At 47.1% G+C, this 26071-nt stretch overlaps 2 protein-coding genes across 6 annotated transcripts in view; both read right to left on the bottom strand.

The window, feature by feature from the left end:
• Positions 1–26071, bottom strand: part of ZNF385C (zinc finger protein 385C) — a 48851-nt gene that overhangs the window by 2717 nt on the left and 20063 nt on the right. The window contains exons 3-8 of one of the 4 annotated variants that reach the window (XM_051994465.1): positions 4975–5120; positions 3624–3788; positions 1862–2027; positions 1459–1707; positions 675–871; positions 255–368 (exon numbers count right to left, since the gene is read on the bottom strand). In XM_051994465.1, coding sequence (XP_051850425.1) covers positions 255–368; positions 675–871; positions 1459–1707; positions 1862–2027; positions 3624–3788; positions 4975–5120 — 1037 coding nt within the window. Of the gene's footprint in view, positions 1–254; positions 369–674; positions 872–1458; positions 1732–1861; positions 2028–3623; positions 3789–4974; positions 5121–26071 lie in introns of all 4 variants that reach the window. The other 3 variants (XM_051994464.1, XM_051994467.1, XM_051994468.1) reach the window with 3 other exon arrangements.
• On the bottom strand, positions 7311–14375 carry C4H17orf113 (chromosome 4 C17orf113 homolog). 2 transcript variants are annotated; one of them, XM_051994458.1, is made up of 3 exons: positions 14188–14375; positions 11560–12329; positions 7311–10311 (listed from the first exon to the last, which is right to left on the bottom strand). In XM_051994458.1, exons 2-3 carry the CDS (start codon positions 12130–12132, stop codon positions 8812–8814), a joined length of 2073 nt encoding a protein of 690 aa, XP_051850418.1. In that variant the 5' UTR covers positions 12133–12329; positions 14188–14375; the 3' UTR covers positions 7311–8811. The 2 variants fall into 2 exon arrangements, with proteins under 2 accessions (XP_051850418.1, XP_051850419.1); XM_051994459.1 differs by lacking the exon at positions 14188–14375 and having other exon boundaries at positions 11560–12936.

Raw genomic sequence — 26071 nt, 5'->3', positions numbered from 1 at the left:
TTGGACTCAGCCCAAGTCAGAGAAAGGCCAAATTCGGCCTCCCTTCCCAGGGCAGGCTCAGGGAAAGGGTGGGCTTCCTTTCTGCTGCACCCCAGCACTACCTCCTGATGTCTCTCCCTGACACTGTCCTTCCCACCCACCCCCATCAAAACCCCATCACCACCTCATCCCTGCCGGCTCTGCCTGGCCCAGAGCTGTCCACCCAGTCTTCCAGCCCCCAGGACTTGTGGGATGCCATGTTCAGAGACAGGTACCTTGAGGATATTCACAGCCAGCGCCCCATGTTTCTGTAGCTTGCTCTGCTGACTGACCTTAGCCTTCAGGGGTTTCCCTGCCAGCCTGTCTTTGTGTCTTCGGCTGCTCATGTGCTAAAAGACATGGCATAAACAGGTTTTCCTGAAGCAGATTCCCCCAGCCCCTTATCCCTGTGATACAGGATAAGGAAGGAACTGAGGGAAGGCAGGAGCTGGTCTCCCCATTTTGTCCATCTATCTTCTTCCTCCCCAAATGTAGCACTCTTCCTTTACTGGTCATCCACCATCCCTCAACCCTTCTCTACTCCGGGGTACTCTTGCTCATTGCTCCCCAAGTCATGCCCCCTCTCCCACCTTTTCTGACCACCTTGACCCTAGCTGCCTCCACCTCAATCCTGTCTCACATCTTTCTTTTCCCACCTGCTTGAGCTGGGTCTCAGAGTTGACATGGAGCTGACAAAGAGCACAGTGGAAAGAAGGACTTGGGCCTGGCTTGCCAGCTGGGACCCCCGCCACACGCTTAGCCTTGTGCCTGGCCCCTCCCCGAGGCACGATTCGACCCCGGCCCCTCCGAGGAGCTCCCCGATGACCATCCACCATCCACTTGTGTTTGGCTCCTATGAGAGAGAAATCCCAATAGTGGGAATACAGGGATGAAGATTGGTGGTCTCTCTAGCCCGAAGGCCTCTAGGATATCCTGTTCATGCTGGACAGATATCCTCTGCCTTGGGACTGAAGCCTTTTCTCAGCCTCCCTCCTTACTTCCATGCCATACCCCCAGATTCCTAGCCCCCTCATTCTCTGCCTCCTAAGTCTGTAGAGCCCATTGCAGAATAATAGTTCACTGCTTTCATTTGTAACTGGAGAAAGTGCTAAATTTCAATTCAAATGCACAGATTCCCTGAAGTCTATTTACAGACACTCCCCCGCCAAGGAGGGGCCCAGGTTAAGAACCCCACTTCTGGAGTCACAGAAGCCTTCTATCCCTTGGCTTCTCTCTCCCCAGACCACTCACCTCCAGAGATTAGAGCTGAGACTAGGGGACGTCCTTCCCCAGATCTATCTGGGCACTGGCAATCAGGAGATCAAAGCTGCTGTACCTTCCCCAATCCCTGATCTCCAGAATGGGCAAAAAGTATAGATTTCCTCCCCTAGCACCCCCCTTCTCCTTCCCTCCACATGCCCCATCCCCTATAGTGCTCACCTGTGTTGTGGGCCTGGAGCTGTGAGGCTGAGTTGACAGTGACCTTGCAGGTAGGACAGTAAAGAGGACCCTTCTCGTTCTGGTTGTCAGCACCCACGCCGCTCCCGGCCCCCATTCTCGGACCAGGTGTCTCAACCCCTGGCCCTGGGGATGAGGGGGAGCAGGAAGGGGAGGAGGATGACGAAGAGGTGTCCGAGAGGTCCAGGCTGGCCGACTCCCTGGGAGTGGAGTCCAAAGTCTTCAGCAGAACTAACGGAGATCCAGGAGAGGAAGCTGATGAAACAGAGGGCAGGGCTCAGGGGTCCCAGACTCAGACTAAAAGTAGTAATTAAATGGCAAAATGAGCAAGTCCCCGTCCCCCTTTACTTGACATTTGGTGAGGAACAAGCGCAGGCTACCATACCCTTGTTCTGGGGTTCTCCAGCAGCTCTGCTGTCAGGAGGGGTGGCAGGTGGACCAGGGGCTCTGTCGCGAGCTGGAGGGTAGGTCCTCTGCTTGCCCTTGGCAGCCTCCACAGCCTTGACCTTTCGGGCGTGTTTGTGGCCTTTGTAATGAGCTTCAGCCTGGTTCTAAAGGAGAACATCAGGGCACGAGGGCACTGTTCGTTCATTTACAATCATTCATTGCTGAACACCAACCGTGTATAAGCTGGTGCTGGGCATGAAAAGTTCAATAAGGCCCTCCCAATCTGGCTCCAATATCCTTTCTAGCTCTATTATTTTATATCATTTAATATATAACATTACATTAATTTTTATTATATTTAACAATACTAATGTTTATTATATTTAATAATATTATTAATATTAAATTAATATATTTCTATATTATTTCTAGCTCTAAGTCATTTAAGTTGATTCATTGAAGAGATTGCTGGGCTTAGAGTCATGAAGACCTGAGTTCAAAAGTTGTCTCAAACAGTAGCTGAGTGAACCTGGGCAAGCCGTTTAACTTTTGTCTGTCTCAGTTTCCCCAATTGTGAAATGGAGATGATAATAATACCTACCTCAAGAATTGAGAAGATCAAAATGAGGCAAGTTATGCAATGTATTTTGTAAACCTTAAAGTGCTATATAAAGGGAGGCTATTATTATTTTACATGATAATAGTTATAACAGTTTACACTTACAGAGTGCTTGAGGATTTACAAAGCTTTATATAAGATCCTATTTGAGCCAACCAAGAAGCTAGTTGCTATTATTCCCATTTTACAGATGTGGTATCTGAAATTTAAAAAACTTGCCCAGGGCCACTCAGTACTAAGGGTCAAAAGTGGAATCTGAACCTAGATTTTACTAATTCCAAATCTAGCATTTGATCCACTAGATATTCTTTACTCCCCAACTTAATACTCTGTCTCTGTGAATTGATACAAATAAGCCTCTAGGCCTGAAATGGAACCTGTGGGAAATCTCTCTTGAAGATTACTTAGCTTTTGCTTCTTCCATGAAGTTTTCCCTGTCCTTCCAGGACTCCCATCTTCACCAGTTTTCTTTCCCTCCCCTAATTTTCTTAAAATATTTTGCTTAAATCCCTCCTTTGTTCCTGTTATTTTTAGCCTTCTATCATGCTTCTATTAGCAAAGGTCTCAGAACCTACTATTAGGCTCTCAGTTTCTTGAGAGCATTTATGATTGGGAACACAGATAGAAAAGTAGATAGGAATTAAGTCTTTTCCATAAGAAATAGAGGAATGTGAAGGGACAGGGGAGTAAAGGAATAGAGACTGAAAGGAGAAGTGAAAGAGAAGGGAGTAGAGAATGACATGGGCAAGATGAGGAGAGAAAGCAGCATAAAGAGAGTGGAGAAATGGAGAAAAACAATTTAGGAACACAGGAGATTATACCAGATAACAAAGATCATGAAAAGATAGTTTTAGAGCTAGATGTTAAAGGCCATCTAGTCCAACCCCTTCCTTTTACAGATAAGGAAATTAAGAGCTAGTGAAATGGAGTGACTTGCGCATAGTGAGTGGCAAAGCCAGGACTCAAAGCCCCCTTTTCTGACCCAAGTTTAGCACTCTTTCCAAGTATCTGAGTCACATCCTCACCTTTCCCCTTCCTCTCAATCAAATCTGGATCCCATTTTCCTTCCAAACACTCCTGCCATTCCCCCTGAGAGCTCCCCATTCATTAGATCTTCTCCCTCTCCCTCCACTTAGCTCACCGAAGAGTTGAACCTCAAGTGGCAGATGTTACAGGAGATAAACAGCTTCTTCTTTATAGGGGAGGGGACTCCAAAAGTGTGACTGATTACTGCTTTCTGGACTGGGTCCATCTGTGAGGTGAGGTGAGGTGAGAGAGAACAGCAATTATGAGTCCTGCCCTTGCCCTGGGGAGGAGAGGGTTAAGCATGAAGGCATTGTGATTAGATATTAGGAAGAATTTCCAAACCACCATGGGTGAGATATCCAGGAATAGGGAGAAACAAAGACAACAGAGGCATCACTTTCCTGGAAAGCCCTGGGAGGACTCTTGTCTAAGTTAGTCTGAGATGGGGTTGAGGAGGAAGTCAACTTGCACGGAAATGGGAGAAAGACCAGGGGGGTCCTTCAGAAGTCTGTGATTTAGGGCAACAAATTGTCCTGATGGCAGCATCGATCTTCTCTGCTACCTTTTCCACATCTGTTTCACAGATACATGCACAAAAGAACCAATAAGTATTGGGAAATAGAATATATGTATAAAGAAGCAGAAAGAAGGTAAAGAAAGACAGTAGAGGAGTTACTCTCCTCCTCCCAAAGAGGAAGTCTCCTCTTTGCTGAGCTGTTTCAACCCTAATTTAGCCTTTGTCTCCTGCCTGTCACGGCATGAGTAATTATTTTTTCAGCTTTGCCGTTTTGAAAGGGACTGAAAGCACAAGTTCCCCTAATAATATCTCTAGAGGGCAAGAAGGATGAAGATGAAAGCAGCCAGAGACACTAGGAAGAAGCGGCAGGGCAGCTTGCTGTGATGGAAAGTGCTGGCTTTGAAGTCAGGAAAACCTAGGTCCAGATCCTACCTGAGACCCCCAGGCAAGTCACTCAGCCTCAGCTTCCTCATTGGTAAAATGAAGGTACTGGACTAGATGGCCCTAAAGCCTTTTCTTAGCTCCAAGTGTCCCATTTTCATACACAGGCAGAGAGACACACGCCGAGAATTTCTCTCATTCTCCACACTCCACACTCCCTTGGGCCTCTCTCCCCCAAGACCTGCTGGTGAGGATCTAAGTTCTTCTAAGCTGTCCCCTAAGTGAAAAGGGATCTTCGTGTCTTCATTACACTGTTTAGCTTTGCAGAAAGAGGGAAATCTCATTTGACCCAGAGACTAGATCTGAACAGGGAAGTTAGTCTCAAGGAGGACTGAGCACACGTATGTATGGGGTTCAGGAAACCGGGAAGGAAAAGACAACTGATTTCCCCAGATCTGGGACAGAAAGGGAAGCCCAGTACTCAGGCCCCTTCAGCTGGTCCCCTCCTCCCGTGGCCTGGACCCTACTCTCCTTCTCCCCATTACTCCGCCACCCTCTCCACACATACCGTGCTGAAGTTGGGGAAAAGGCTGAGTGGGGCTGCACCATTGAAGTGGAAGGTCAGGAAATGCTTGATGTCCAGTGGGGGCTGCAGGGGCCGAGCAGGCAGGGGCAGCGAGGCCAGCAGAGGGTTGGGGGTGCTGGAGGCTGGGCCTGGTAAGGGAGGAAGAAGGGGTAAAACAGGGAATCCAAAGCTGACCGGGCAAGCTCTGGAGCTCTGCCGACTTCCACGGGCCAGGAGTCAGGGGGCTGTGGCCACATTCCCTGTCCCCTCCTAAGAATGAATTATTCGCACAGCCAGAGGCAAGATATTTATTTGAGGGGGAAAGAAGGATCAAGAAATGCCATTTTTATGAGACAGATTCTTCATACACTCTTTATCTCAGTTGGAAAAATGGAGGCTAGACCCACCCAAGCAAATTAACTCACCAAAGTATTATTAGAAGTCGGGGAGGGGGGTGGGGAAATAGTATAACTCCCAGGACTGAGCTCTTAAACCCCCAAATGCTCATTTCCCTTTCTATTTATAAAGGAGTTAAATCACTGTAAAGAGAAACAATTCTAAAACACTTAAGAACACTCATTAATCCATTGACCAACCATGATTCCAGGGAACTGTTTTATAGGTTCATTGCTATGTGTCTCTGGTCAGAGAAGTAATGGATCCAAGATGCAGAATGCATTTTCAGAGGTGGCCAACATGGGGATATGTTTTGCTTGACTGAATATTTCTCACAAAGCTCTTGTTTTTCTTTTGTTTTATTTGAAAGGAGGAGTGGGAAGCAGAACAAGAAAGGTCAATTAAAAAATAATTTTTAAAAGTGAATCAAATCGGGGCAGCTAGGTGGTGTAGTGGATAGAGCACTGGCCCTGAAGTCAGGGGGACCTGAGTTCAAATTTGATCTCAGACACTTAACACTTCCTAGCTGTGTGACCCTGGGCAAGTCATTTCACCCCAATTGCTCAGCAAAAAGAAAAAAAAAAGTGAATCAAATCAATTTATCCATCTTCCACTTGCTGGCACCTTTTCCCAGGTGAGAAAGGAGAGGCAGGGTCACTCTACTTCCCCCCACAATACTCCAGTGCCAGCTAACCCAGCGGTGAGAAGGTGATATCCATAACAGACTCAGGGAGGAGGGATAGGGAATAAAAGATATCAAGGTATCAAGTTACGGTTGAGTTAAATCAGTGGCAGTATATTTTTTAAAGGGAGGTGTGTGTGTGTGTGTGTGGGGGGGGGTGTGTGTGTATGTGTGTGTGTGTATAAAAGGCATCACATCCATCCTTTTATCAGAGAGTATTTTCCTCCCTATCCCAGGGGATCATCTTAAAAGGATCTTCCAAAGAATTGAATCACTCCCTTCTAGGGCTTTCTTCACTTTCCTATTCCAGTATTCTTCAGTTTAGTAATTTAAACCCAATCTCCCTTTCTTCTTACAGTCTAAGCAACACAATTCCATAAAAATTATATATATATTATATGATAGTTCCTGAGGACACAAAGACAAAAAGAAAGTCTTCACAGAATTTGCATCCTTCCCTTCATCTCCTTCTCTGACAAGGACATTTCTTCTTCCTTCCCTTTATGGGATGAAGCTACTATTTACCTCCCTCTGCCTGAGAGCTTTTCAGATCTCTTCCAGTTCCCTAACAGAGGCTTCAGCAAATAGCTCTCAGCTCCCCATCTTTAGTTTGAAAAATTCCAACTCCTTTGGGCTCTTTAGCAATCTCCTTCCAAGCAGATTCTTTAAACCTGTTTACAACAACCAAATAGTGGACAAAAGGTTCACCAGTGTTGTAAGTCTTCCTTCTTTTACAAGGACTTAGAGGAAACTCCAAGTCTCCCCTGCCCACATTAACTACCCAGAGGAATGGGTCATTTTCTTGTAAGTAGGGAAATAGGCCTGCCCCATTTCCAGACCCATGATGGAAGGTAGTTGTTGGAGCAAAATGGTTAAGCATCAGGGCCTTTCATTCACACAGAGAGGCAAAACACACAAAGAAGGTGGCCAGAGGAAGGATGAGAGAGGAAGATGGGAGATTCTAGTCCTGGGGCTCAGAAGGATACGGAAGGAGCCTGGAGGGATATCTTCAGCTGTGGAGATTTCCCCTTAATCGCAGAAGCCTGTCTCTTTGGATTGACAGAGGGGACTAGTCCACCCAGAAGATCATCTCTGAAAAAGAATCTTGGGGCAATGAGAAGGGGCTCTTGGAGGCAGCAGGTCCAGCATCCCCAGCTGGGAGACAGAGCCTTATGAGAGAGAGGAGATAGCCCATCTGGCTCCGTCCAACACTCCCACACATACACACACACACAAAACAGAGATTGCAGGACGTCGGGAGTCAGGAGTTAGGATGGTTCTATTTTATTGTGTACCAATGTGCTGGACTCCATGGAAGGTTAAAGATGGGGAAGATTGTTATTCGCTCCCATACCCCCCAGCCACTCACCCCATCTCTGAGCCCATAGGAAGAAGCAGGGGAGAATCATGATACTTACTGACATGACAGTTTACAACCTGTCTGGCTTCCTCACCAACTACTACCCCATCAGATGGGGCTTGAGGTAGTCTGCTCCAGTGGTCTTTCTCTTTTTGGAGGGGGATGGAGGAAGCAGCAGCAGTAGCCACGGTGAGGGGGTATTCAAGCAAGGCATGGAGAGGATATTCCTACTCCCCAACACTTGCTCTATAGGAATGGATATGTGTGTGAAGGAGAATTGGAATGGGGAAGGGGTGTAAGAAAAGGAAATAAAATATACATATATATATCATATTTACTTGGGTAAAGTTGAATTAAAAGCAGTAATTGTGATTTTGCACTCTCTTTGGTCTCAAAGGGGCTGGAGGGGAGATAAGAAGGGAGCTTGGATGAAAACCAAACTTTAATATAAGAGGAGGAAGAAAATAGGAATTTATTCTACTTGGAACTTTCTTAGGTCCTATCATAGCAAAAACTAAAACAGAAACCAAAATCATCTTTGCGAGCATTGTCTCTAATTCTATAAAAGATAAGAGATTTATTAAATATATCTGTGTATATATTTATATGTCTATGTACACCTTTCTGTACACAGATGCCTTTGGACATCTTGGCTTGCAGGGTGGAAGGGGTGGTGAAGATAGGGGTCCCCACTTCCGACTAACACTGAAGGTATTGTGCTATAATAAGGACAAACAAACTATCAGAGCTGGGAGTGACCTCAGAAATCACCTAATCCAACTCCCTCATTTCAGAGAAAGGAAGATTCAGACAGAGGTTGTGTCTTGTGCAAAGTAGAGTTAAGGACAGAGACAGAACTCTAATTCAGGTCTCCCTGTTCCCAATCCTACATTCCTTCCTCTTGCCATGATGTCCTGAGCTCCTTGGATCCCAGAAGGTGACAAAAGCAGGGCCCGGAGCTAGACAGACAGGATCATCTTCTCTCCCATCCCCCAGCAGAAACACAAAGTTCTTTTCCCATTAACTTTCAATTGTTAATGTTCACAACATCCATGAAAATTTACCAGAGGGTCGGGAGACAAAAATGCCCATGTGTTTAACACAAAGCTTTGGAAAGGACTCAAACCCAGTGAATGAGTTTAGTCCCTTCCCATCCTCCCTAACTTTCCACCTCCCAGCTCCTTACTCAGGCTGAACCCAAACTGCCGAGCCTCTCCCCAGCCCTCCCCACTGTACATCCTGGGCAAGACTGAGTTAGTATCAGGGCATACAGGGTGACAAAAAACAACAGGAAGGAACATGGGACAAGGTTATCCAAGCCAGGGAGAGGGGTTAAATTCCCGTCTAGGAATCCAGCGTCATACAAGAGAAACCCCACGTGAGAGATGGAAAGGGGACCTCCTCACTTGATCTGTGTGCCAAAAAATTCCATCCCACCTCTCCCACTCTCAAACAATTCAATGGCCAGGGCAAAGTCAAACTCATGGAGTGGGGGGCCGTCCACTGCGATCTTCACCACATGGCTCCCCTGGACATCGCCCCCGTCTCCCTTTCCCTGGTCCCACCACCGCAGCTCCCGGCTCCTGGCCACCTTGTCGAGAAGGCTGGCACCAGCGGGTAGGACCAAGACCAATGAAGCCAGGATGGCAAAATCAGGAAAGAGCTCATGCAGCTCCGAGTGAGCACAGACTAGCTTGCAGCAGAGATCTCGAGGGCCCAGGGGGCCCAGACTGAAGACGATGCGTTTAAAGAGCGGGAAGTCACTCAGTGCCCGCTCGCCAACCACAACAGGGGCATAGGCCTGGAGCAGTAATCGAAGAGCGCCTTCCCCATGCGCTCCCAGCTCTTCTAGGGACTGTGGGTAGCGGCGAGAGTCAAAGATGGAAGCAAATGCAGCCACGATGTCCAGAGAGGGCCCTGGGAAGGAGTCCCACAGCCCCCTCCGCAGAGAGTCTAGGAAGGCCCCCCGGAGATCCTCAAAGCTCTGGATGGTTGCTGGGGAGCAATCTGTCAGCTCCACCCCCTGATAGCAGTAGTGGCCACTGCCCCCATCGACAGCTGGGTCGGGGTTGTCCAGCGCCTGCAGGAAGCTTTGGAAGTGGGGTCCATCTGAGCCTCTCTGGGCCTGCAGGGAGGCGGCAGTGGTGATGACCAGGGGCGGGAGCAGGGCCAAGTCGGGCTCCTCGGGCTGAAGGAGGAGACTGAGCTTCTGCAGAGTGGGCAGAGTGTCTAGGAGCAGGTAGGTGAAGGCAATGAAGGTGAACCTCCGGAGAGCAAGGGCCAGCGCCTGTGTGAGTGGGGAAGGCGGGGAAGTGGCCTCCAGCTTGGGCACCAGGTGGGACCAAGAGGCAGCCACAGCTTCAACAGCCGGCAAGATGGATGCCCAGGGCACCCGCTGGGGCCCCGTCAAATTGATGGCTGCAAGGTCCAATGCCGCCCGGAGCTCTGGGATCCCATGGGCCCCAGAGCTGCCATAGAGTCGAAACAGAGCATCCAGGACACTCTCATACTCGCTGACGTAGGTAGGGGCTTCTGGGTGGCCCCGGCTGGGAAGACAGTGGAGCTCAGCCAGTAGCGGGCAAGTGACCCGGAGGTGTAGACCCAGATCCCCTAGACGCTCACTTGGCAGTCCTGAGCCAAGCCAGGCCAGCTTGGGTGCGGGAACACCAAAGGACTTGAGAAGGTCCAGAAGCTGGCCGGGAGTGGTCTCCCCTTCCCCTAGCTCCACACTTCCCAGGAAGGTGCTGGCAGGCTGGCCGTCACAGGGGGACACCAGGGTGGCAAACAGGGCCAGGCTATGAGGCTCTGGACCATCCCCAACCTCGTCCAGCACCAGTCCCACAAAGGGGGACGCCTTCAGCCGCTGGTAATCTTCAGAGTGCAGAGCCCTGGCAATGGCTGCCTGGGAAGAGTTAGAGAGAGAGAGAAAGGGAAGGCTTTAAGCATATCCCAGGAAAAGCCTCCACTCAGCTACCCAGAAACAGGGGCAAGAAGCCTTCATTGGGTGGGAGGAAGGCCTGCCCTGATACCTCCAAGGCACTGGGAAGAACAAGGCCATGACGGGTATCCTGGCTAGGGGAAGGCCTGGTCTGCCTAGCCCAGCCCTGAGCAGAGGCAGGGAGAGCAGAGCACGTTCTCTGGAATGGCTTCCTGGAGAGCAAACTGCCTTAAGTGTGGAGATACCCCCAAGCCTGTGTTTAGTTTTCTCTCTAGTCAGCTGCTCTTCTAAAATCAATTATCAAATGAGATAACATTTGCCAAGCACTGGGACACTGGAGGCTCTTAATCATTGTGCATTTCCTTCCCATCCCTTCCTCTAACTGAAAGCTCCTCAGGGATGAGCATCAGGCCTTTGTTATTAGACTGGGCTCTCCTCAAGGCCAGGGTCCTCTTATCAAATTATGCCTCAGGACACAAGTCAATTCTGGGATACTTTTCTTTCCTGATGATTTCCACATCAATGGCAGGGGCCCCAGAGGTCCAGTTTCTCTCCATTCTTCTCCCAAAATTAGGCTTAAGGAATATAAAGGAGGCAACCTCTTAGGGGGCAACACATTGGGCAGGGGGAAGCAAGGATATGATAAAGGTCATACTTTAATAGTCTTTCTTATAAAAAGATATTTTAATGCCAGAAGACCTGATTCTCTATGGTTCCCAGGGTCATTTTGAGAGAAATCAAAACACATATTAAGTCAAGGCTCCTAGCTTCCAATGGACAGGGGGACAGTAGTTCATAAGGAAGAGGAAGAGAAGGAGACAAGGACAGCAGGGTCACTTTTCCAGCCACTACAAGTAAAGGAGCTTTGGATTGGGAGTCAGATCTAGCTTTCCATCTTGGTTTTGCCTGTGAGATTTTGGGAAAGACCTTGCAAATTTCAGTTTGTTCCTCTGTTAAATGAGAATGGGTGACTTTAGGGTCCCTTCCCATTCTAAATTCATGGTCTTATGATTCAGGTAACTTCTGGGAACTCTGTCCTCCATCTATCTCCCAAAAGGGATTCCCCTAGGGGACAAAATAATATGTGCCAAGCCCTAATTACCCTTTCCTCCAGAGAAGCCCAAGCTGCTCTGCCCAGTGGCTTGACACCAAGGAATGTGTGAAAAACATTTTCCTTCCTTCTCCCCCCACCCTAGAACACCAACCACCCACCTGCATGTCCTTCACACTGCCCAGGGTGTAGTAATCACCATGCTCAGTGCCCAGGAGGGCCTGGCAGAGGTTGAATCTCTGTAGCTCCAGCAGAGCAGGGCAGCGATCGTCTGGCACATCTTCCTTAGCCATGCAGTATACGGTGGTCAACACTGCCACCTTGGCAGGGTTCACTTCCATCTTGATGGGCGCCATGGAGGTGGTGGTGGCCACACCTACTGAGTTCATGGGCAGATTTTGGTGGTACCCGTAGCTCCCTCTTCCCCCTGCCCGAGCTTCAAATGCCAGCTGCTCCCGATTGACAGCTAGGGCCTGGCAGTGAGCCCCAGAAGTCACATGGCGCAACAAAGCGTGACGCTGGAAATTGTCGGTGCCCACCGTGAAGGCGTTCTCAGCCTTCCCATGTTTGTTCCGGACAAGGGCTTGCCTACACTCCAAGCAAAACATCAACTTTCTCTCATAGTCAAACTCCAGCCAAGTGAACTCTTCCTTCCAATGCTCGTTGAAATAGCGTTTGCATTTTTTGTTCGAGTTGGAAGTCTCTCCAGCTGGCTTCTTTCCTGGGGGGACCATCCCCGCCTCATGGATGTGCAACCTTACAAACCCTTTCCCCCTGGTCTCCCCCCTCCCCAGACTTCTCCTGAGACAAACACTCCTCCCAGGGCTGAGGGGAGCCAGGGGAGAATGAGGAGGGGGACAGACCAACAGGTTAATGGAGACTGTCCATATAACTTAGCCGAGAAAGTTTATTCCCATTCCGACGCCAGGGACTGGGGATGAAAGAGACAAGGGGAGATAAATTAGGGATGTGTTACCAAAAGTAAGAGGACATTTTAGGCATTTGGGGATTGGTGACTACAGGGCAGGAAAGACTTTATCATTTTGGTTCATTACTGCCTCCTTCATGCTCCCCTACCCTATATAACATAAACTTTCAGCTACAGGTCAAAAAGGGACCAGAAAGGGGGAAATGGGGGAATGAAGAACAAGTAACTGTGGAAATATCCAGGAATTGCTATCCATTCAGAAAGTGAATATAATGAAAACTAGACTGCCCCCTCTATGTGCAACATATACATACATACACACATACATCCATATACAAAGTCTCATTCTTCCTTAATAATAAGCTCCTAAGCATCCAGTGAAGTACTCACATTTCTAGAAGATGAGAAAAAAGTCCCAGAAAGTTTTGGAAGTGCCATAGACACAGAATAGAAAGGGAATTCAGAAACTATCTATTCTAATTCTCCTCCTTCATTTTAGGGATGAGATAGACTGACATTCAGGGCCAAGCACAAATTGTCTGTGATGACATATTAGAGGCAAGATGTAAATCCAGTTCCTCTGACCTCAAAAACAGTGGTACAAGTCAAGTATCTTACTTAAGATCACAGGCTCTGAAGCCAGAAAGGAATCTTAGAAATTCTGTCCAATCCTCTCATTTGACAGATGAGGAAACTGAATTCTAGAGAGAACAAGTGATTCATCCAAAATCTCACAAGCAGCAGAGAACATCTAGGACACTAAACCTGGATTTAAGAAGACTCGAGTCCAGACACTTATTAATTGACAGTGTGAATCTCAGTAGGTTTCCTCATCTGTAATGAAAAGGCTGTTTTGAGTAGCAAATGAAATAATATGTACTTTGCAAACCTTAAACCTTTGTAAAAGAAAAAGAAGGAAAGAAAGGGAGGGATGAAGGGAGGGAAGGAGGGAGGAAGAAAAGAGAGAGAGAAGGGAGAGAGGGAGGGAATTAGGAAGGGAGAGAGAGAGAGAAGAGAGACAGGGAGGGAGGGAGGATGGAAGCTTGCTAACTGCCTCCCTTTTTATGCTGCTCTCTTTGCTTTGGGAGGGCTAAATGGTCCTTTGCCCAGCAGAAACAGTCTTGTAGCCCCTATTTCCAATTCACTATTGATAGTTACATAGAGGCCAAGGGAACAGAGGAAAAGGGGAGCAGCTGGCTGAAAGACTATTTTAGTGGGGCCTATAGGGGAACCCAGGGATGAGCTCCAGGAAAAGCAGAGCTGCTTGGGGTAGTGTGGAGGGAGGAAGCATCCCTTCATTCCCAGTAAGTGCAATTAGCTCCTTAAAAGCCGCAGCTAATTTTTAATTTCCTACCAAGAGAACATTGTTCTGGGCGTGAACTGTTCACGCAGAGCAGTGACCCTTAAAACCCCGGGGAGGGGGGGGGGTAGGCAAGGGTTGTTGCCTCTCACAACATAAAACTAAACATTCTGCAAACCAGACACGTAAAACATGGGTGGAAATGGCCAAATCCGATCTAGGAGGTGCCCTAAACTCCGCTGTCACTCCCGGGGGTGCAGAGAAGGGGGCTGAGGTAGATTTGAAAACTTCCTTTCAGTGGGGGCGGGCAAGCAGCAGCCCTCAAATTAGCCACTCAGAGAAGCAGATCGTACCCCACCTTGCACAACACACAGACACACACACGCGCGCACACAGACATACACAAGGTAGTGTGTGGTTCCTCCTGCCTCCCGGGAGCTCCATCCCCCAGCCTGAGGGCAGGTGCTGAGACATCGGGCTGGGACGCCCGGACCACTGGGCACCCCGCCCGGCCTCCTCTCCCCAGGTGTACCGCTTCCCCTCACCCCCTCACAAACTCACTGAGCCATGGGAGCCGCCATCTTGAGCGGTGGACACTCTGTCCGCAGCCTCCTTCGGCTCCGAGGAACTACAGCAGCCACTAGCGGTAACCGGGGCGAAGAGGCCGCCCGTAGCTGGAGCTGGAGCCGGAGCCCAAGTGGGGGCGGCTGGGAGGACAGAGGAGGAGCAGGCAGCGCCAGGACTCCGGGGCCACACCTGCCGCACCTGTCTCACCTAGCAGTGGTAGGAAGGGCGCGCACACCTGAGCGACGGGGCCCGCCCCCCACCCCCAGCTTTTACCCGCTCCACCCCGGGCCGCTCCAGCTCCCCCGCGAGCCTCGAAGGGCTAATAAACTTCCTCTCCGAGAACCCCTGTCCTCCGGCAAAAAGAATCCACCGTTCCACAGCCCACGAGCTGCCGCAGACAGGAGGGATGCTGAAGGTCAGACAGCAGCAGCAAGAATTGCTTTAGCCGTGGGGGACAGTGGGAATGGCGCAGCCACGAGCGCCTCAGCTTCCGAGACTGGAGTTCTCCGTTCGAATCCCAGCTCCGCTATTCGGGCTAGCTGTGATCTTGGGACTTCTAACGCTGTTTGTTCCTCTGTTAAATGAAAGGATGAGACTAGATTATCTGTAAGAATTCCTCCAGCTCTAAACGCAGGATCATCTAGTCCAGCCCTGTCATTTTACAGAGAAAGAAACTGTGACCCCGACAGGCGGTGGTCAGTGACTTATCCACGATAGTGGCGCGGAACAGAGCTTAGATTCGAAATCAATTCCTCTAATTCCAAATCCAAAAGTTTCTCTGAAAAATTTTTTAATGTCTAAGTTTTGCTTTTACATTTCCTTCATTTCCGAATATATAGGTCCCTGCCTACATTCCTTGCCCAGAGTGCCTACTTTTGTAACAAAATATAAAAAAGAAAGAGGATGAAACAAGTCAACAAAACCTAGGGACACAACTGAGTCAGACATAGCAATCACTTGCTCCTATCCGCTGGGGAAATGCAGATTTGGGGGCGCCGGTAAATGTGGAGTAGGGTTTCCTGGATACAGGCAAGGAGAAAGAAGAAGATTCTGAATATAAAGGGGAGGGCCCTTTCAAAAATGCCCTGGCCTCTCTCCTTCCCACTATCTGAATGGAGGTTCAAGTTGGCATCCCACTTCTGATGTAACAAGTGTGGTGGAAACAAGGAGTCCAATTTGGGTATCTTATCTTAACTTGCTGTGTGACTGGTTCTTTCTGTACCTTACTTTCTGTTCCTGACAAATGAGGAAACCAGATGAGGAGTATTGGGATCTTTACAAATTGTTAAATCATTAGAGTTGATAGAAACAATAATTATCTAATTTAGCATGGTTCAGTATCATTGATCTGATCTTACAAGGAGATGTTTTGGGTCAGAACCTGAAACAAGGTACTAAGTAGAACTAATTGATACAATGCTTTTGTTCACACCTTTACTCATTAGAGTTCATACTTTTGGGAGATTTCAGGGTTTAGTATGAGATATCCAAATTCACACCCCTCTTGAAGCTCTTTGGGCCAGAGAGCGCTTGGGGATATCCCATAATCCCACTCTCTCATATATAAGAAACAGACAGAGCCTCTGAGGGAGTTCAGCTGAGTTAGATTGAGAGGGGAGCCTCAAGTGAGTTGAGCCAGAAGCCCTCTCTCGGAAGAGAGTTACTTCCGGAACATTGACTGGGGTTGGAGAGGAGCACTCTAGGAGGAAGCCCACAAGCCCTCTCTCCCAGGCAAGAGAGATTCATTCCATTTTCTACTTGGCTGGCTGGAGGCTGAAGAAAGCAGAGGCAGAAGCAAAGGACAATCTGCAAGAGCTCTTGGAACCAAGCAGAGAGATAGGCCTCAACTAACTGGGCTATTTTGGAAGGAGAAAATAAACGTTTGCATTTTTACCAGCTGGCTGCATTTTGGGTGATTATTACTCTTAACTGAAACTAAGGCTGCCTCCAGAAAACCTCCCCGAGAAACCTGCTCTCTCCCAGAGAGAACGATTATTATTTTAAAGAAGAAAAAGAACATCATAGAGGGGTTCTTAAACTAGTTTTGTTTAGTTGTGAGGTTTTCTTGATCAAGCTACTGGAGAGGTTTACCATTTCCTTCTCCTCGTTTTACAGATGAGGAAACTGAGGCAAAAAGGATTAAATGACTTGTCATGGTCACACACCTATTAAATGTCTGAGGCTGGATTGGAACTCAGGAAGATGAATTTTTTGATTCCAGGTCCAACACTCTTATGCACTTGGCCAATAGCTGCCCTTCTTAAAGCTAACTCTGATGTAAATTTAAAAATTAATTTTCCGGGGATTTCTGCTCTCTGTAAATGCACTTTAAACACAAATAATTAAAGGCAGATATAATTTTACTTTGAATTTTTAAAAAATCATCCCATTATTTTATTATTATTATTGTCTTATGGGTTTAAAAAAAGCTCTATGTCAGTATATCAGTTGGACAGTCTGATTTCTGAACACATTTCATGATGGGGGAAAAATGACATCTTTGTTTTCATTAACCTCTAACTGAAATTTAGCATTTCTTCTTTTATTTAAAAACATCGGCTTCACTTGACTTACAGTGGGCACCATGACAAAAACAAACAAACGACAGGAAAAAAAGCAAAATCAAAAACCTGGGCTCCATGGTTTCTCGTTAGGTTCCTGACATTTCTATGCGATCTCTCACCTAGCAAGCCTGGAACACTCGGCTTATTCAGTCAGAAGACAAGGTCAAAGTGGAAAGGGATGGAGGGAGATGGGCCCTAGTAGCATCCCCCCCTCACTTGGCCACGGTCCCCCCACTTATCTCTCAGGCAGGGTCCTCCTCCCCCGGGCCAGGCCGGAGCCCAGAGGGCCCGGGTAGGAGGGGACATCCCTGAAGCTGGCACTGAGCTCCACGAGCGAGCGCAGCCACAGGGCCAGCAGCCTCCCCCACCGAGCAGAGGCGGGGTGGGGGTGGGGGGCCGGCCGGCTGCTCCCCCGGGCACTGCGCGCATTTCCAGGCCACGTTCACTTTGTAACGTTTTCTGCTTCTGACATGCACGTGGAAGGGCCCGGCCCCGGGGGCCTCCACTCAACTAGAAAAGGCCACTGCACAGGGAGACGCACGTGCCCGAGCGCCAGGGGCGGCGCTGACAAGGCCGCGTGGAGGACGAGGCGCTCGGGCGCCGCCGCAGCCCAACTGCGCCACAGCTTCCTCCTCTTTCCGGCGTCCGCAGCGCGCTCCGGGGCCGCACCGAGAGATGGGACGGCGTGCACAAAGCCCCTGGGGGAGGGGGGAGACCTGGGGTCCCCGGGCCAGTAAAGGCTCCCTTCCGCATCCCTGGGGGCGGGCCGCCGCCCCCGCCCCGCCTCCGCCTGGCCTTCGTCTCCCTGGAGAAATGGGAGGGAAAGGCAAGCTTCCCTGGCCAGGCTTTTCCAGCCCGCAACAGCACCTGGCAGGTGAGCCCGGGCCGCGGGGAGCGCTGCCGGCACAAAGAGCCGGATGTGGCCGGACCTAGAGTGCGCACCTGCCTCGCGCGTTCGGAGCGCTGGGAGAGAGCTTGTGTCTGCCTAGGCCAGGTGTCTCCGCGGGCCCGAGGGGAGAACGCCCGGTGAGACCGGGAGGAGGAAAGCTGTTCCATCATCTAGGCAGAAAAGAAGAGGGCCCGAGCCGGGAGGGCTGGCCGGCGTCCCCCGTGACGGCCTCGGCGGGGGCTCCCGGAGAAACAGCCTCATCCTCCGTTCACATGCAGAGAACAAAGACCCCCGGACACAAACGTGTTCAGTTCTCCCATCCAACAAACATTTATTGAACACAAACTACGGGCCAGGGATTGGAAAGCTCAGATAAAAAATGAAATTAATCTCTGCCCTCAAGGAGCTTACATTCTGTAGGGGACACATGCGCATAAATATATTTTATGAATACAAAATGCTTACACACCTACACATTGCCCACAGATAATCAGAGAGAAACACACCTTGGCCCAAATATGCACAGACCCCACAGTGACATATAAATAGATCCACACACGCAGGTGAACACAGAGCTCGTGCACAGCAAGAAATGCATACACACCAGCAGACTCAGATAAAGCCCCGCAAGCTGCGCATAGGAAGTAACTATTTTACACCTGTAGAAACCATGAACAAAGACTAATGCAGGGTTAAAGAGAGAGCTAGAGAATGGGATGATTGAGGAGTCTGGGTTAGGGCTCCCACTAGTCCCCCTCTCCCAATTTTCATAAGCAAATTAGAGTATCATATTTTTTTTTCATATATTCATTTGCATACTCTCTGAAGTCCAAACCCTGTGCTCCAGAGTTAATATGATTGGGAAAGGGGAGGAATAGACAACCTAAAATTGTGGATGACAAAGGCAAGAGAAACAGAGTATCCCATCAGTAGCCTTAGTTTCCCCTTCCTAATCACAGGGATAGCATGCTCTTAAAGTGCCTAAAGAGAAAGCAGGAGTTGTGACATTCTCTAAGGAAAAAGTGATGGCTTTTCCATCCACAAACAAAGAGAAAACAATCACTTGGTGGGGTTGGAGAGAGACTAAGGAAGCAACTATTTCTGGTTCTCTTAAGGGGCTCAAAGAAAATCGGAAGGAAATGGGGAGATTATGGATAGAGTTTTCTCCCAGAAAAGATAGATAACACCCCCCCCACATACACACACACACACACACACACACACACACACACACACACACACACACACACACACACACACACCCCTTACTTCTTTACTCCAAATCTTTCACCTAAGAATCTTTTCTTTTTCTCTTTGGTTCATTATCCCCACCCCCCAACAAAAATAAAGATATGTTCTAGGAAACCCCAAACTGTCCCCACATTTCCAAGAGACTCAAAAAACCCCTTTGGGGTACTAGAGTGATGTTGGTGTTGATTTGATGCAAGAAAATCCTGACACATCTGCCAGCTAGTAACACATCTGGGCTCATGCCCCCCTCCTTTCTACTCATCCTCCAAAGACTCAAATCATTTAAACATCTGTGGATTGTACCCCCTACTATCAGATCTATGCTGTTTCCCATCTCATATCCCCCAAGTCCATGTTCCAAACCTGAGGGTCTTTCCTCTATTCTCCTTTCACCCTCACTCCAACCTAAGAATCAATTTAACTGAGCACAAACTGATTGATAATTGGGAATCCTGACAGATGAGAGCAAGGAGAACAGATCAAAGTAGAGGTAAATTGGTCATCTCCCCTGACCCTATCCCCGACTAAAGAAAAGTAGTCTTGGAGTACTTACCCAAGAGCATTGTGAGTCCCTGGAGAGCTTTTCTCAAGTGGAGAGCAAATGAAGCCCTGGCTGAGAAAGGGAGGTAGGGAGGAGTGAGGAAGGGAGGGAGGAAAAGGAGGGGAGCCTGTGAAAGAGGGGGAGACCAGAAAGAGGGAAAGAGAAAGAGGGAAAGTAAGGGAGAGAGGGAGAGAGAGAGAAGAGAAGAGAGGAAAGGAGAGGAGAGGAGAAAGAGGAGGAGCCTGTGAGAGAAGGGGAGATGAGGGAGAGGGAGAGAGAAAGAGGGAAAATAAGAGAGAGAGGGAGGGAGGGAGGGAGGGAGAGAGAGAGAGAGAGAGAGAGAGAGAGAGAGAGAGAGAGAGAGAGAGAGAGAGAGAGAGAGAGAAGGAAGGAGAGGGAGTTTATGAGAGGGGGGAGACCAGGAAGAGGGAGAGAGGGAGAGGGAAAGCAAGGGGGGAGAGAGAGAGAGGGGAAGAAGGAGGGAGGGAGGGGGAGCAAGCAGAGGCGAACACAGACATTGTGCCAAAGCTTCCTGGGCTTCAGCAAATTCACTAACTACAGGAACCTTCACCCAAAGGATGGAGCTCTCCTATTCCATCCAGCACTCTTTTCCAATGACAAAGTCATAAAACATACACTAAGCTCTTGCTCCCATCTTGGGATGGGGAGGTGGGGCATCAGGGGAGAGCCTGAGGTCTTTGTCATAGATACTGGATCGGGAAGGCCCTGGAGTGAAGGGGCATCCCATGTCTCCTCTGCCCCCAGACAGGAGAGTCGTTCTTTCTGCAGCCCCATCTTAGGACCCACTGCTACAGATGCAACCTATTTGTTCTTGAATACTTACTTTCGTCAATGTTGTCAAGTTATCCGTGTGTATATTTTGAAAATAAAACACTTAAAAAAACACTCCTACCTTCCTGGATTCTCTCTCTGCCTCCCCCCCACATTTTTCTCCTCTCTCAGGAAGGGCGCAGGAGTTTGGAGAGAGGCAGCAGCTTGCTAAGCATACTCAGCACCAGCCTTGCGCTCCAAAGGGGATCCTTGCATCTTGTATTTAGAACAGTGGCCCTGCTTTCTGTGGTAGATGGCGACTGGGGGAGGGAGGAGGAGAGTTGACTTCTTAGAATCCTGGCCCCTCCACCAATTAGTCCTCTTTTCCTCTTCCTGTTTCTTCACTCATCTGGGCACCTGGCAGTGGGGCTGCCAGGAGGACTGGATCCCGGCCTTCTGAGGTGCTCCCCACCACCCTCAGGCCCTCTCCTCATCTCAGCTCATCCCCTTGTCTGCGCCAGACAATGAGCGGTGATCTCTGCCTCGCCTCCCTCCCCCTAACAGCAACATACCTGAGCTACAAAGAAAGTAAAAAATGAGAGTAGGGGGAGGAGGAGGAAGCTGGTGGAAAACAGGTTTGCTTAGGAAGTCACCCTGGGAGGTTATCCTTTCTGACCGGGAAACTCAAACCCAATCACTAATTAACCTGTCGAGGGACACAGATGAAGTCTTTTCTCTGCTGGGAGCTAGGATTTGGGTTAAGTTTCTTCCTCCTCCTCTACCTCAACCCTGATCTGATCCTGGTGGTCCCAGAGGCAGACATGGATGTGTATCCCAGCTCAGAGGGTCAGGGGCTGGCTGGGAGCTAGCTGGGGTGGGGAGGAGATGGTGGCTGAGAAGTATCCGAGTCACCTAAATGATTCCTCTTCTCTCCTCCCATCAGGGATCAAGGCAAGAAATAGACAAAATCGGGGGCTGAGGATGTGGGGGCCGGAATCTCAACAGGAAGGACCACGGCTAGACCGCAAAAAGAACTTCCTAATTGCTCAGGGCAGGATCCAAAGTTCCTCTGAAACTTGATTCCTCAGGCCCCACATTCTGATTTCTTTTATGGCACAGAATGGGGAGCAGAAATCTAGCAAATTTTCCAAAACGGAGTTAAGTTTCCTAGGAAGATAGACTTGGGTCCTTTGTTGGAACCAGTGACCCAGGAAGGTTTCTGAGATAAATGGGAAAGAATGGCGGAGAGGGAAAAGAAGGGATTACCAAGATGAAACATAATTAATCATTTGAGTTTGGGAGTGGGGTTATTCATCAAGAATCAGGCAATGAACCTAATTCATAATCTTTAATCTAGGACCAGGAATATAGCTAAAGTCAAAAAGCAATTCCCTAAAAGATTAAAGAGACTGAATAGAAAAAGTAGTAGGAGAGGTTTGAGGGGTGTGTGTGTGTATGCATGTGATTCCCACACCTTATTCCTCCTTCCCCAGTGTAGGAAGTGATAGATCTCGTCCAAGGGAGTCTGCCCCAAATCCATGACTCTGACGCAGCTTAATCTTTCCAGTACTACTTAGGATCTGCCCACCGGGCCCATCCACATTGCCCCCTCCCCCCGACATTTCAATAATACCTGCAATGAATTATTTCTAAAATCCCTTCCCTTTCCTCTGGGGCCACATTTCTCTGGACAGTGGGAGGGGGAGTACGAGGTACTGGAACAGTTGTGCCATTTGAATTGCAAAGTTAAAGTGACTCCTATCTTGGTCTTTGGCTGGGCAGTAGGAGGCAAAATAGGTAAGAAGGCTGGGTCTGGAGTCAGGAAAACTCTTCCTGAGTTCAAATCCAGCCTCAGACACTTGCTAGTTGTGTGACCCTGGGCAAAAAACTTAATACTATTTGCCTCAGTTTCTTTATCTGTCAAATGAGCTGGAGAGGGAAATGACAAATTACTCCAGTATCTTTGCCAAGAAAACCCAATGGGATCAGGAAGAATCTGACACAAGTGATCAGCTAGCTCAATCTCTAATATAAGGGTGGTTCTTAATAAAATGGACAACAATTTAAGCTCCATATTGAGTATTGAAGCACTGAATCCTGATTCAGTATAACTAACATTTTTATAGTATTTTACATGCTGTTTTATTTGATTCTCATAACAACCCTATCAGATAGGTAATATTACTATCTCCTTTTTGCAGATGAGGAAATAGACAAGGCAGAGAGAGATTTTTTAAAAATGATTTGCCCAGTCATACCACTGATAATAAATAATACTTTATAATAGTATAATTATAAATAATATATAATAAATAACATTTTATAGGGCTCTAAGGTTTGCAAAACACTTTGCACCTAAAGTACACAGCTAGTATGTGTCTAAGGCTGAATTAGAACTCAGGGCTTTCTAACTCCAAATCCAAGCCTTTTTTCCCACAGAACCACTGATGTACCCAACAAAGGCAGGATTATGGGTCAGGAAGGTGAGGGATGATGATCTTGAATGCCTTTCCCTAGATGTCACTGCATCCTTGTCTACACTCTCCAGCATTTGGCTATAAAGTTATCTCATAATCTGCCATCACATGGATCCTAGAAGGGGAATTAGAATAACTATTGCTTCCCATTGCTGCTTAAAGATTCTACTTTGCCTGTGTTATTTAGCAACTTTACTCTTTTGAAGTGTACTTTATAAAAAAAAAAAAGTGTTGTCATCCAGTCCAGGTTTTGGTAGCTGTTTTGTCCAGGACCCAAGTTATTCTTCAGCTTTCTTCTTAAACATCTGTCTTACCATCCTTCTCGCCTCCTCAATTCCTGCCCTCATATTAGAAGACTTTGAAATTCATATTAATGCTCCCCCAAATAGTCTAACCTCCCAGTTCTTCAATTGGCTCCAATAGCAAAACCTACTTCACACTTTACCTCAGCCACACACAAGATTATTTTTTGCCCAAAATATTACATTTTTATGATTAAAAAAAAAAAAACTGCCATTGCTCTATCTGATCATAATAGCTTCTAATTCTCTTTCTTCCTTTACTCCTCCTAAATCTATTCTTTATTCTCCCCAGGATCCCCAATCCTTCCAATTCTTAGTCCTTTCTTCCTTCGATGATTTTATTTTCTACCTTCCCAATCTTGCTCCATGGTTAACCAGTTGACTCCCAGAGTTGTCCTCTGCTTTCAATCTCCTTCCCCTTGTCCTATCACATTGCTTATGTCTTGCCAGATTCTAGAACTGGACAATTTCCATCACCTGCCTCCTCTGTTCCTACTCACATTCTGCAGAATGAAACTGCAGGAAGTCACCCAACCAAGCTGACTGGTATACTACTAACTTATGTCAACTCACCTCAACTGGGCCCTCACTGTGGCAAGGGGTTCCTTTTAATCCTTCCTAGTGGATTCCTTGGCAAATCACTGCAGTATCGTTGCCAAGAAAACCCGGTAGACAGCACAGACAGTAGTCATGACTGAACAAAAGCAAATGAATTCCCTATCCTATTCTCCATAGAAGCTACTCCAAATCCCTTCTTCTCTTTTCAAACTTCCTCCACTTCCCCATTCCTGATCTCTCAGCTTAGGACCTCCCCTCATATTTTACTGAAAAGACTGAGGCCATTCCTTGGGAGTTCTACTTTTTCAGCCCCTTTCTTCATCTTAAAACTCTTCAACATTCTCCCCAATTTCTCCTCTTTTGCTCCAGTTTCTGATGATATAACCTTCCATTTCGCCAAAGTCATCCTCTCGTCTATGTACTCTTTATCTCATTCCTTTTCATTTTATCTAGCAGATTGTTCAAAGCCTCTGCTTTGTCTTTCCTAACTATTGGATTCTTCTCCTCTGCTTTCTAATATACCCAAATTTCCTTAATCCTTAAAAACCTTCACTAGATCATACAACCCTATCATCCTATATATCTCTTCCCTTTTTCAATCTAAATCCTAGAGAAAGACGTCTAGATTTTGTTGCCTCCATTTGCTACTTCTTGGGAGGCTACTTCTTTACTCAACTAAATCTGCTCTCTCCAAAATTACTATTTATTTCTTTAGAGTATATATCTTTTTGTATACACACATACACACAGTATATATAGATTTGATGGTCTTTTGCAGGACTTCATCTTTCCTGACCTCTCTATGGTATTTCAGTCTGTCAATCCCTCTATCTTCTTGGTTATATTCTCTCTCTCTCTCTCTCTCTCTCTCTCTCTCTTGGAGTTTTCATGAAAATATTCTGTCTTTGTTTTATTTCTTAGATTGCTTCCTTTCCATCCAGATTTATAATCTAGATGTTTTCCTCAACTTCTCACTTTTTCTCATCCCACATATCCAATCAGCTGCCATATTCTACTTCTACTTTCCCAATATTTCAAATATCCATCCCCTTCTCGTTATTCATATAGCTCGTCTTGTTATTCATATAGTCACTTATTTGGTTCAAGACTATTACAATGGCTTTCTAATTAACCTCCCTGCTTCAAGATTACCCAATTCCATAAATTTTCTTTTGGGATTTTTTGGAGGAAGCAATCAGGGTTAAGTGACTTGCCCAGAATTACACAGCTAGTGTCAAGTGTCTGAAGTTGGATTTGAATTCAGATCCTCCTGATTCCTGGGCCAGTGTTCTGTCCACTTATTCCATTTAGCTGCCCCTCAATTTATTGTTTACATAACTACTAAACTGATTTTCACAGGTCTAACCATTGTACTCCCTTATTCAATAACTTCATTGGCTCCCATTGATTCTAGGATAAAATAGAAAGTCTTTATTTGGCTTTTTAAAAAAATAATGTTTTTTTTTTTTACTCTGAAACATGATAGTCATCAACTAATATGCACATTTCCATATCCAAAAGACAAAAAATGAGAATTGAAAAGAAAATTGTGTATATACATATTGTATAGCTTGTTTTTAAAAATAATACAACAATTTTATCATGATAATCCTGACACTTCTGGTCTTTCCGTGTTTTGGTTCTTTGTTTTATCTTTTTTTTTTTTTTAATCACTGTCAATACTCCCTTTTTATTCTATAGCATTCCTCCTTTTCCCATTAAAAGTCTTTTCTTGCTACAAATATGATTAAGCAAAACTAATTTGTATCATAGGGCAGCTAGATGGCACAGTGGATAGAGTACCAGTCCTGAAGTCCAACTCCAGCTCTCAGATACTCACTATATGACTCCAGTCAAGTCACTTAACCCTATTTTCCTTGATTTTCTCATCAGTAAAATGAGCTGAAAAAGGAAATGGCAAATCACTTCAGCATTTCAAACTTCAAATAAGATCCCAAAGAGTTGGACATTACTGAACAACAACAAATTTGTATTACATGATGGTTTCTTAAAAGTGGTCAGATAATTTGTACTTATGGAATTCTTCTCTTCTAAGTTTACCTCTTAGGCTCCTCTTAACCCAGAGTATTAATTAATTTTACAAGGAGTTTTGTTCAGCTTATTTATGCCTCTAACTTCAGTTTCTAGATTCATTCTACGACAAGGGTCTACTCTTGGATGGGGTATCTAGGCCCTATCCCTGATAAAACTCAGATGCTGCTTTTCTACCAGAATTTCTGGTCTGGTACTGAGTAAGGATCAGCAACTTCCTATTGCGTCAGCCTCTAGCTTCTGCCTGGATCTCCCAATAAGCAGCTCCAGCCCCACTTCTGTTTTTGTTCCCCTTGTGTCCAGCTGAAAGTGGACTTTATCTTTTGCTATAGCTTGGACAGGTCCTGACTGCTCTATGAGTTGTGTCAGCTTCTTGGGGAGTCCCACAATATGTCCCATCCGTACACTCTTTGCCCTACAATATACCATTCTGCCACGTCTCCATCTTCTTGGACAGTTACTCATCAGGAGCT

This window comes from Antechinus flavipes, chromosome 4 (genome assembly GCF_016432865.1).
Source record: "Antechinus flavipes isolate AdamAnt ecotype Samford, QLD, Australia chromosome 4, AdamAnt_v2, whole genome shotgun sequence".
NCBI lineage: Eukaryota > Metazoa > Chordata > Mammalia > Dasyuromorphia > Dasyuridae > Antechinus > Antechinus flavipes.
The sequence above is the reverse complement of the archived record's forward strand: the minus strand, read 5'-3'. Positions and strand labels throughout refer to the sequence as shown.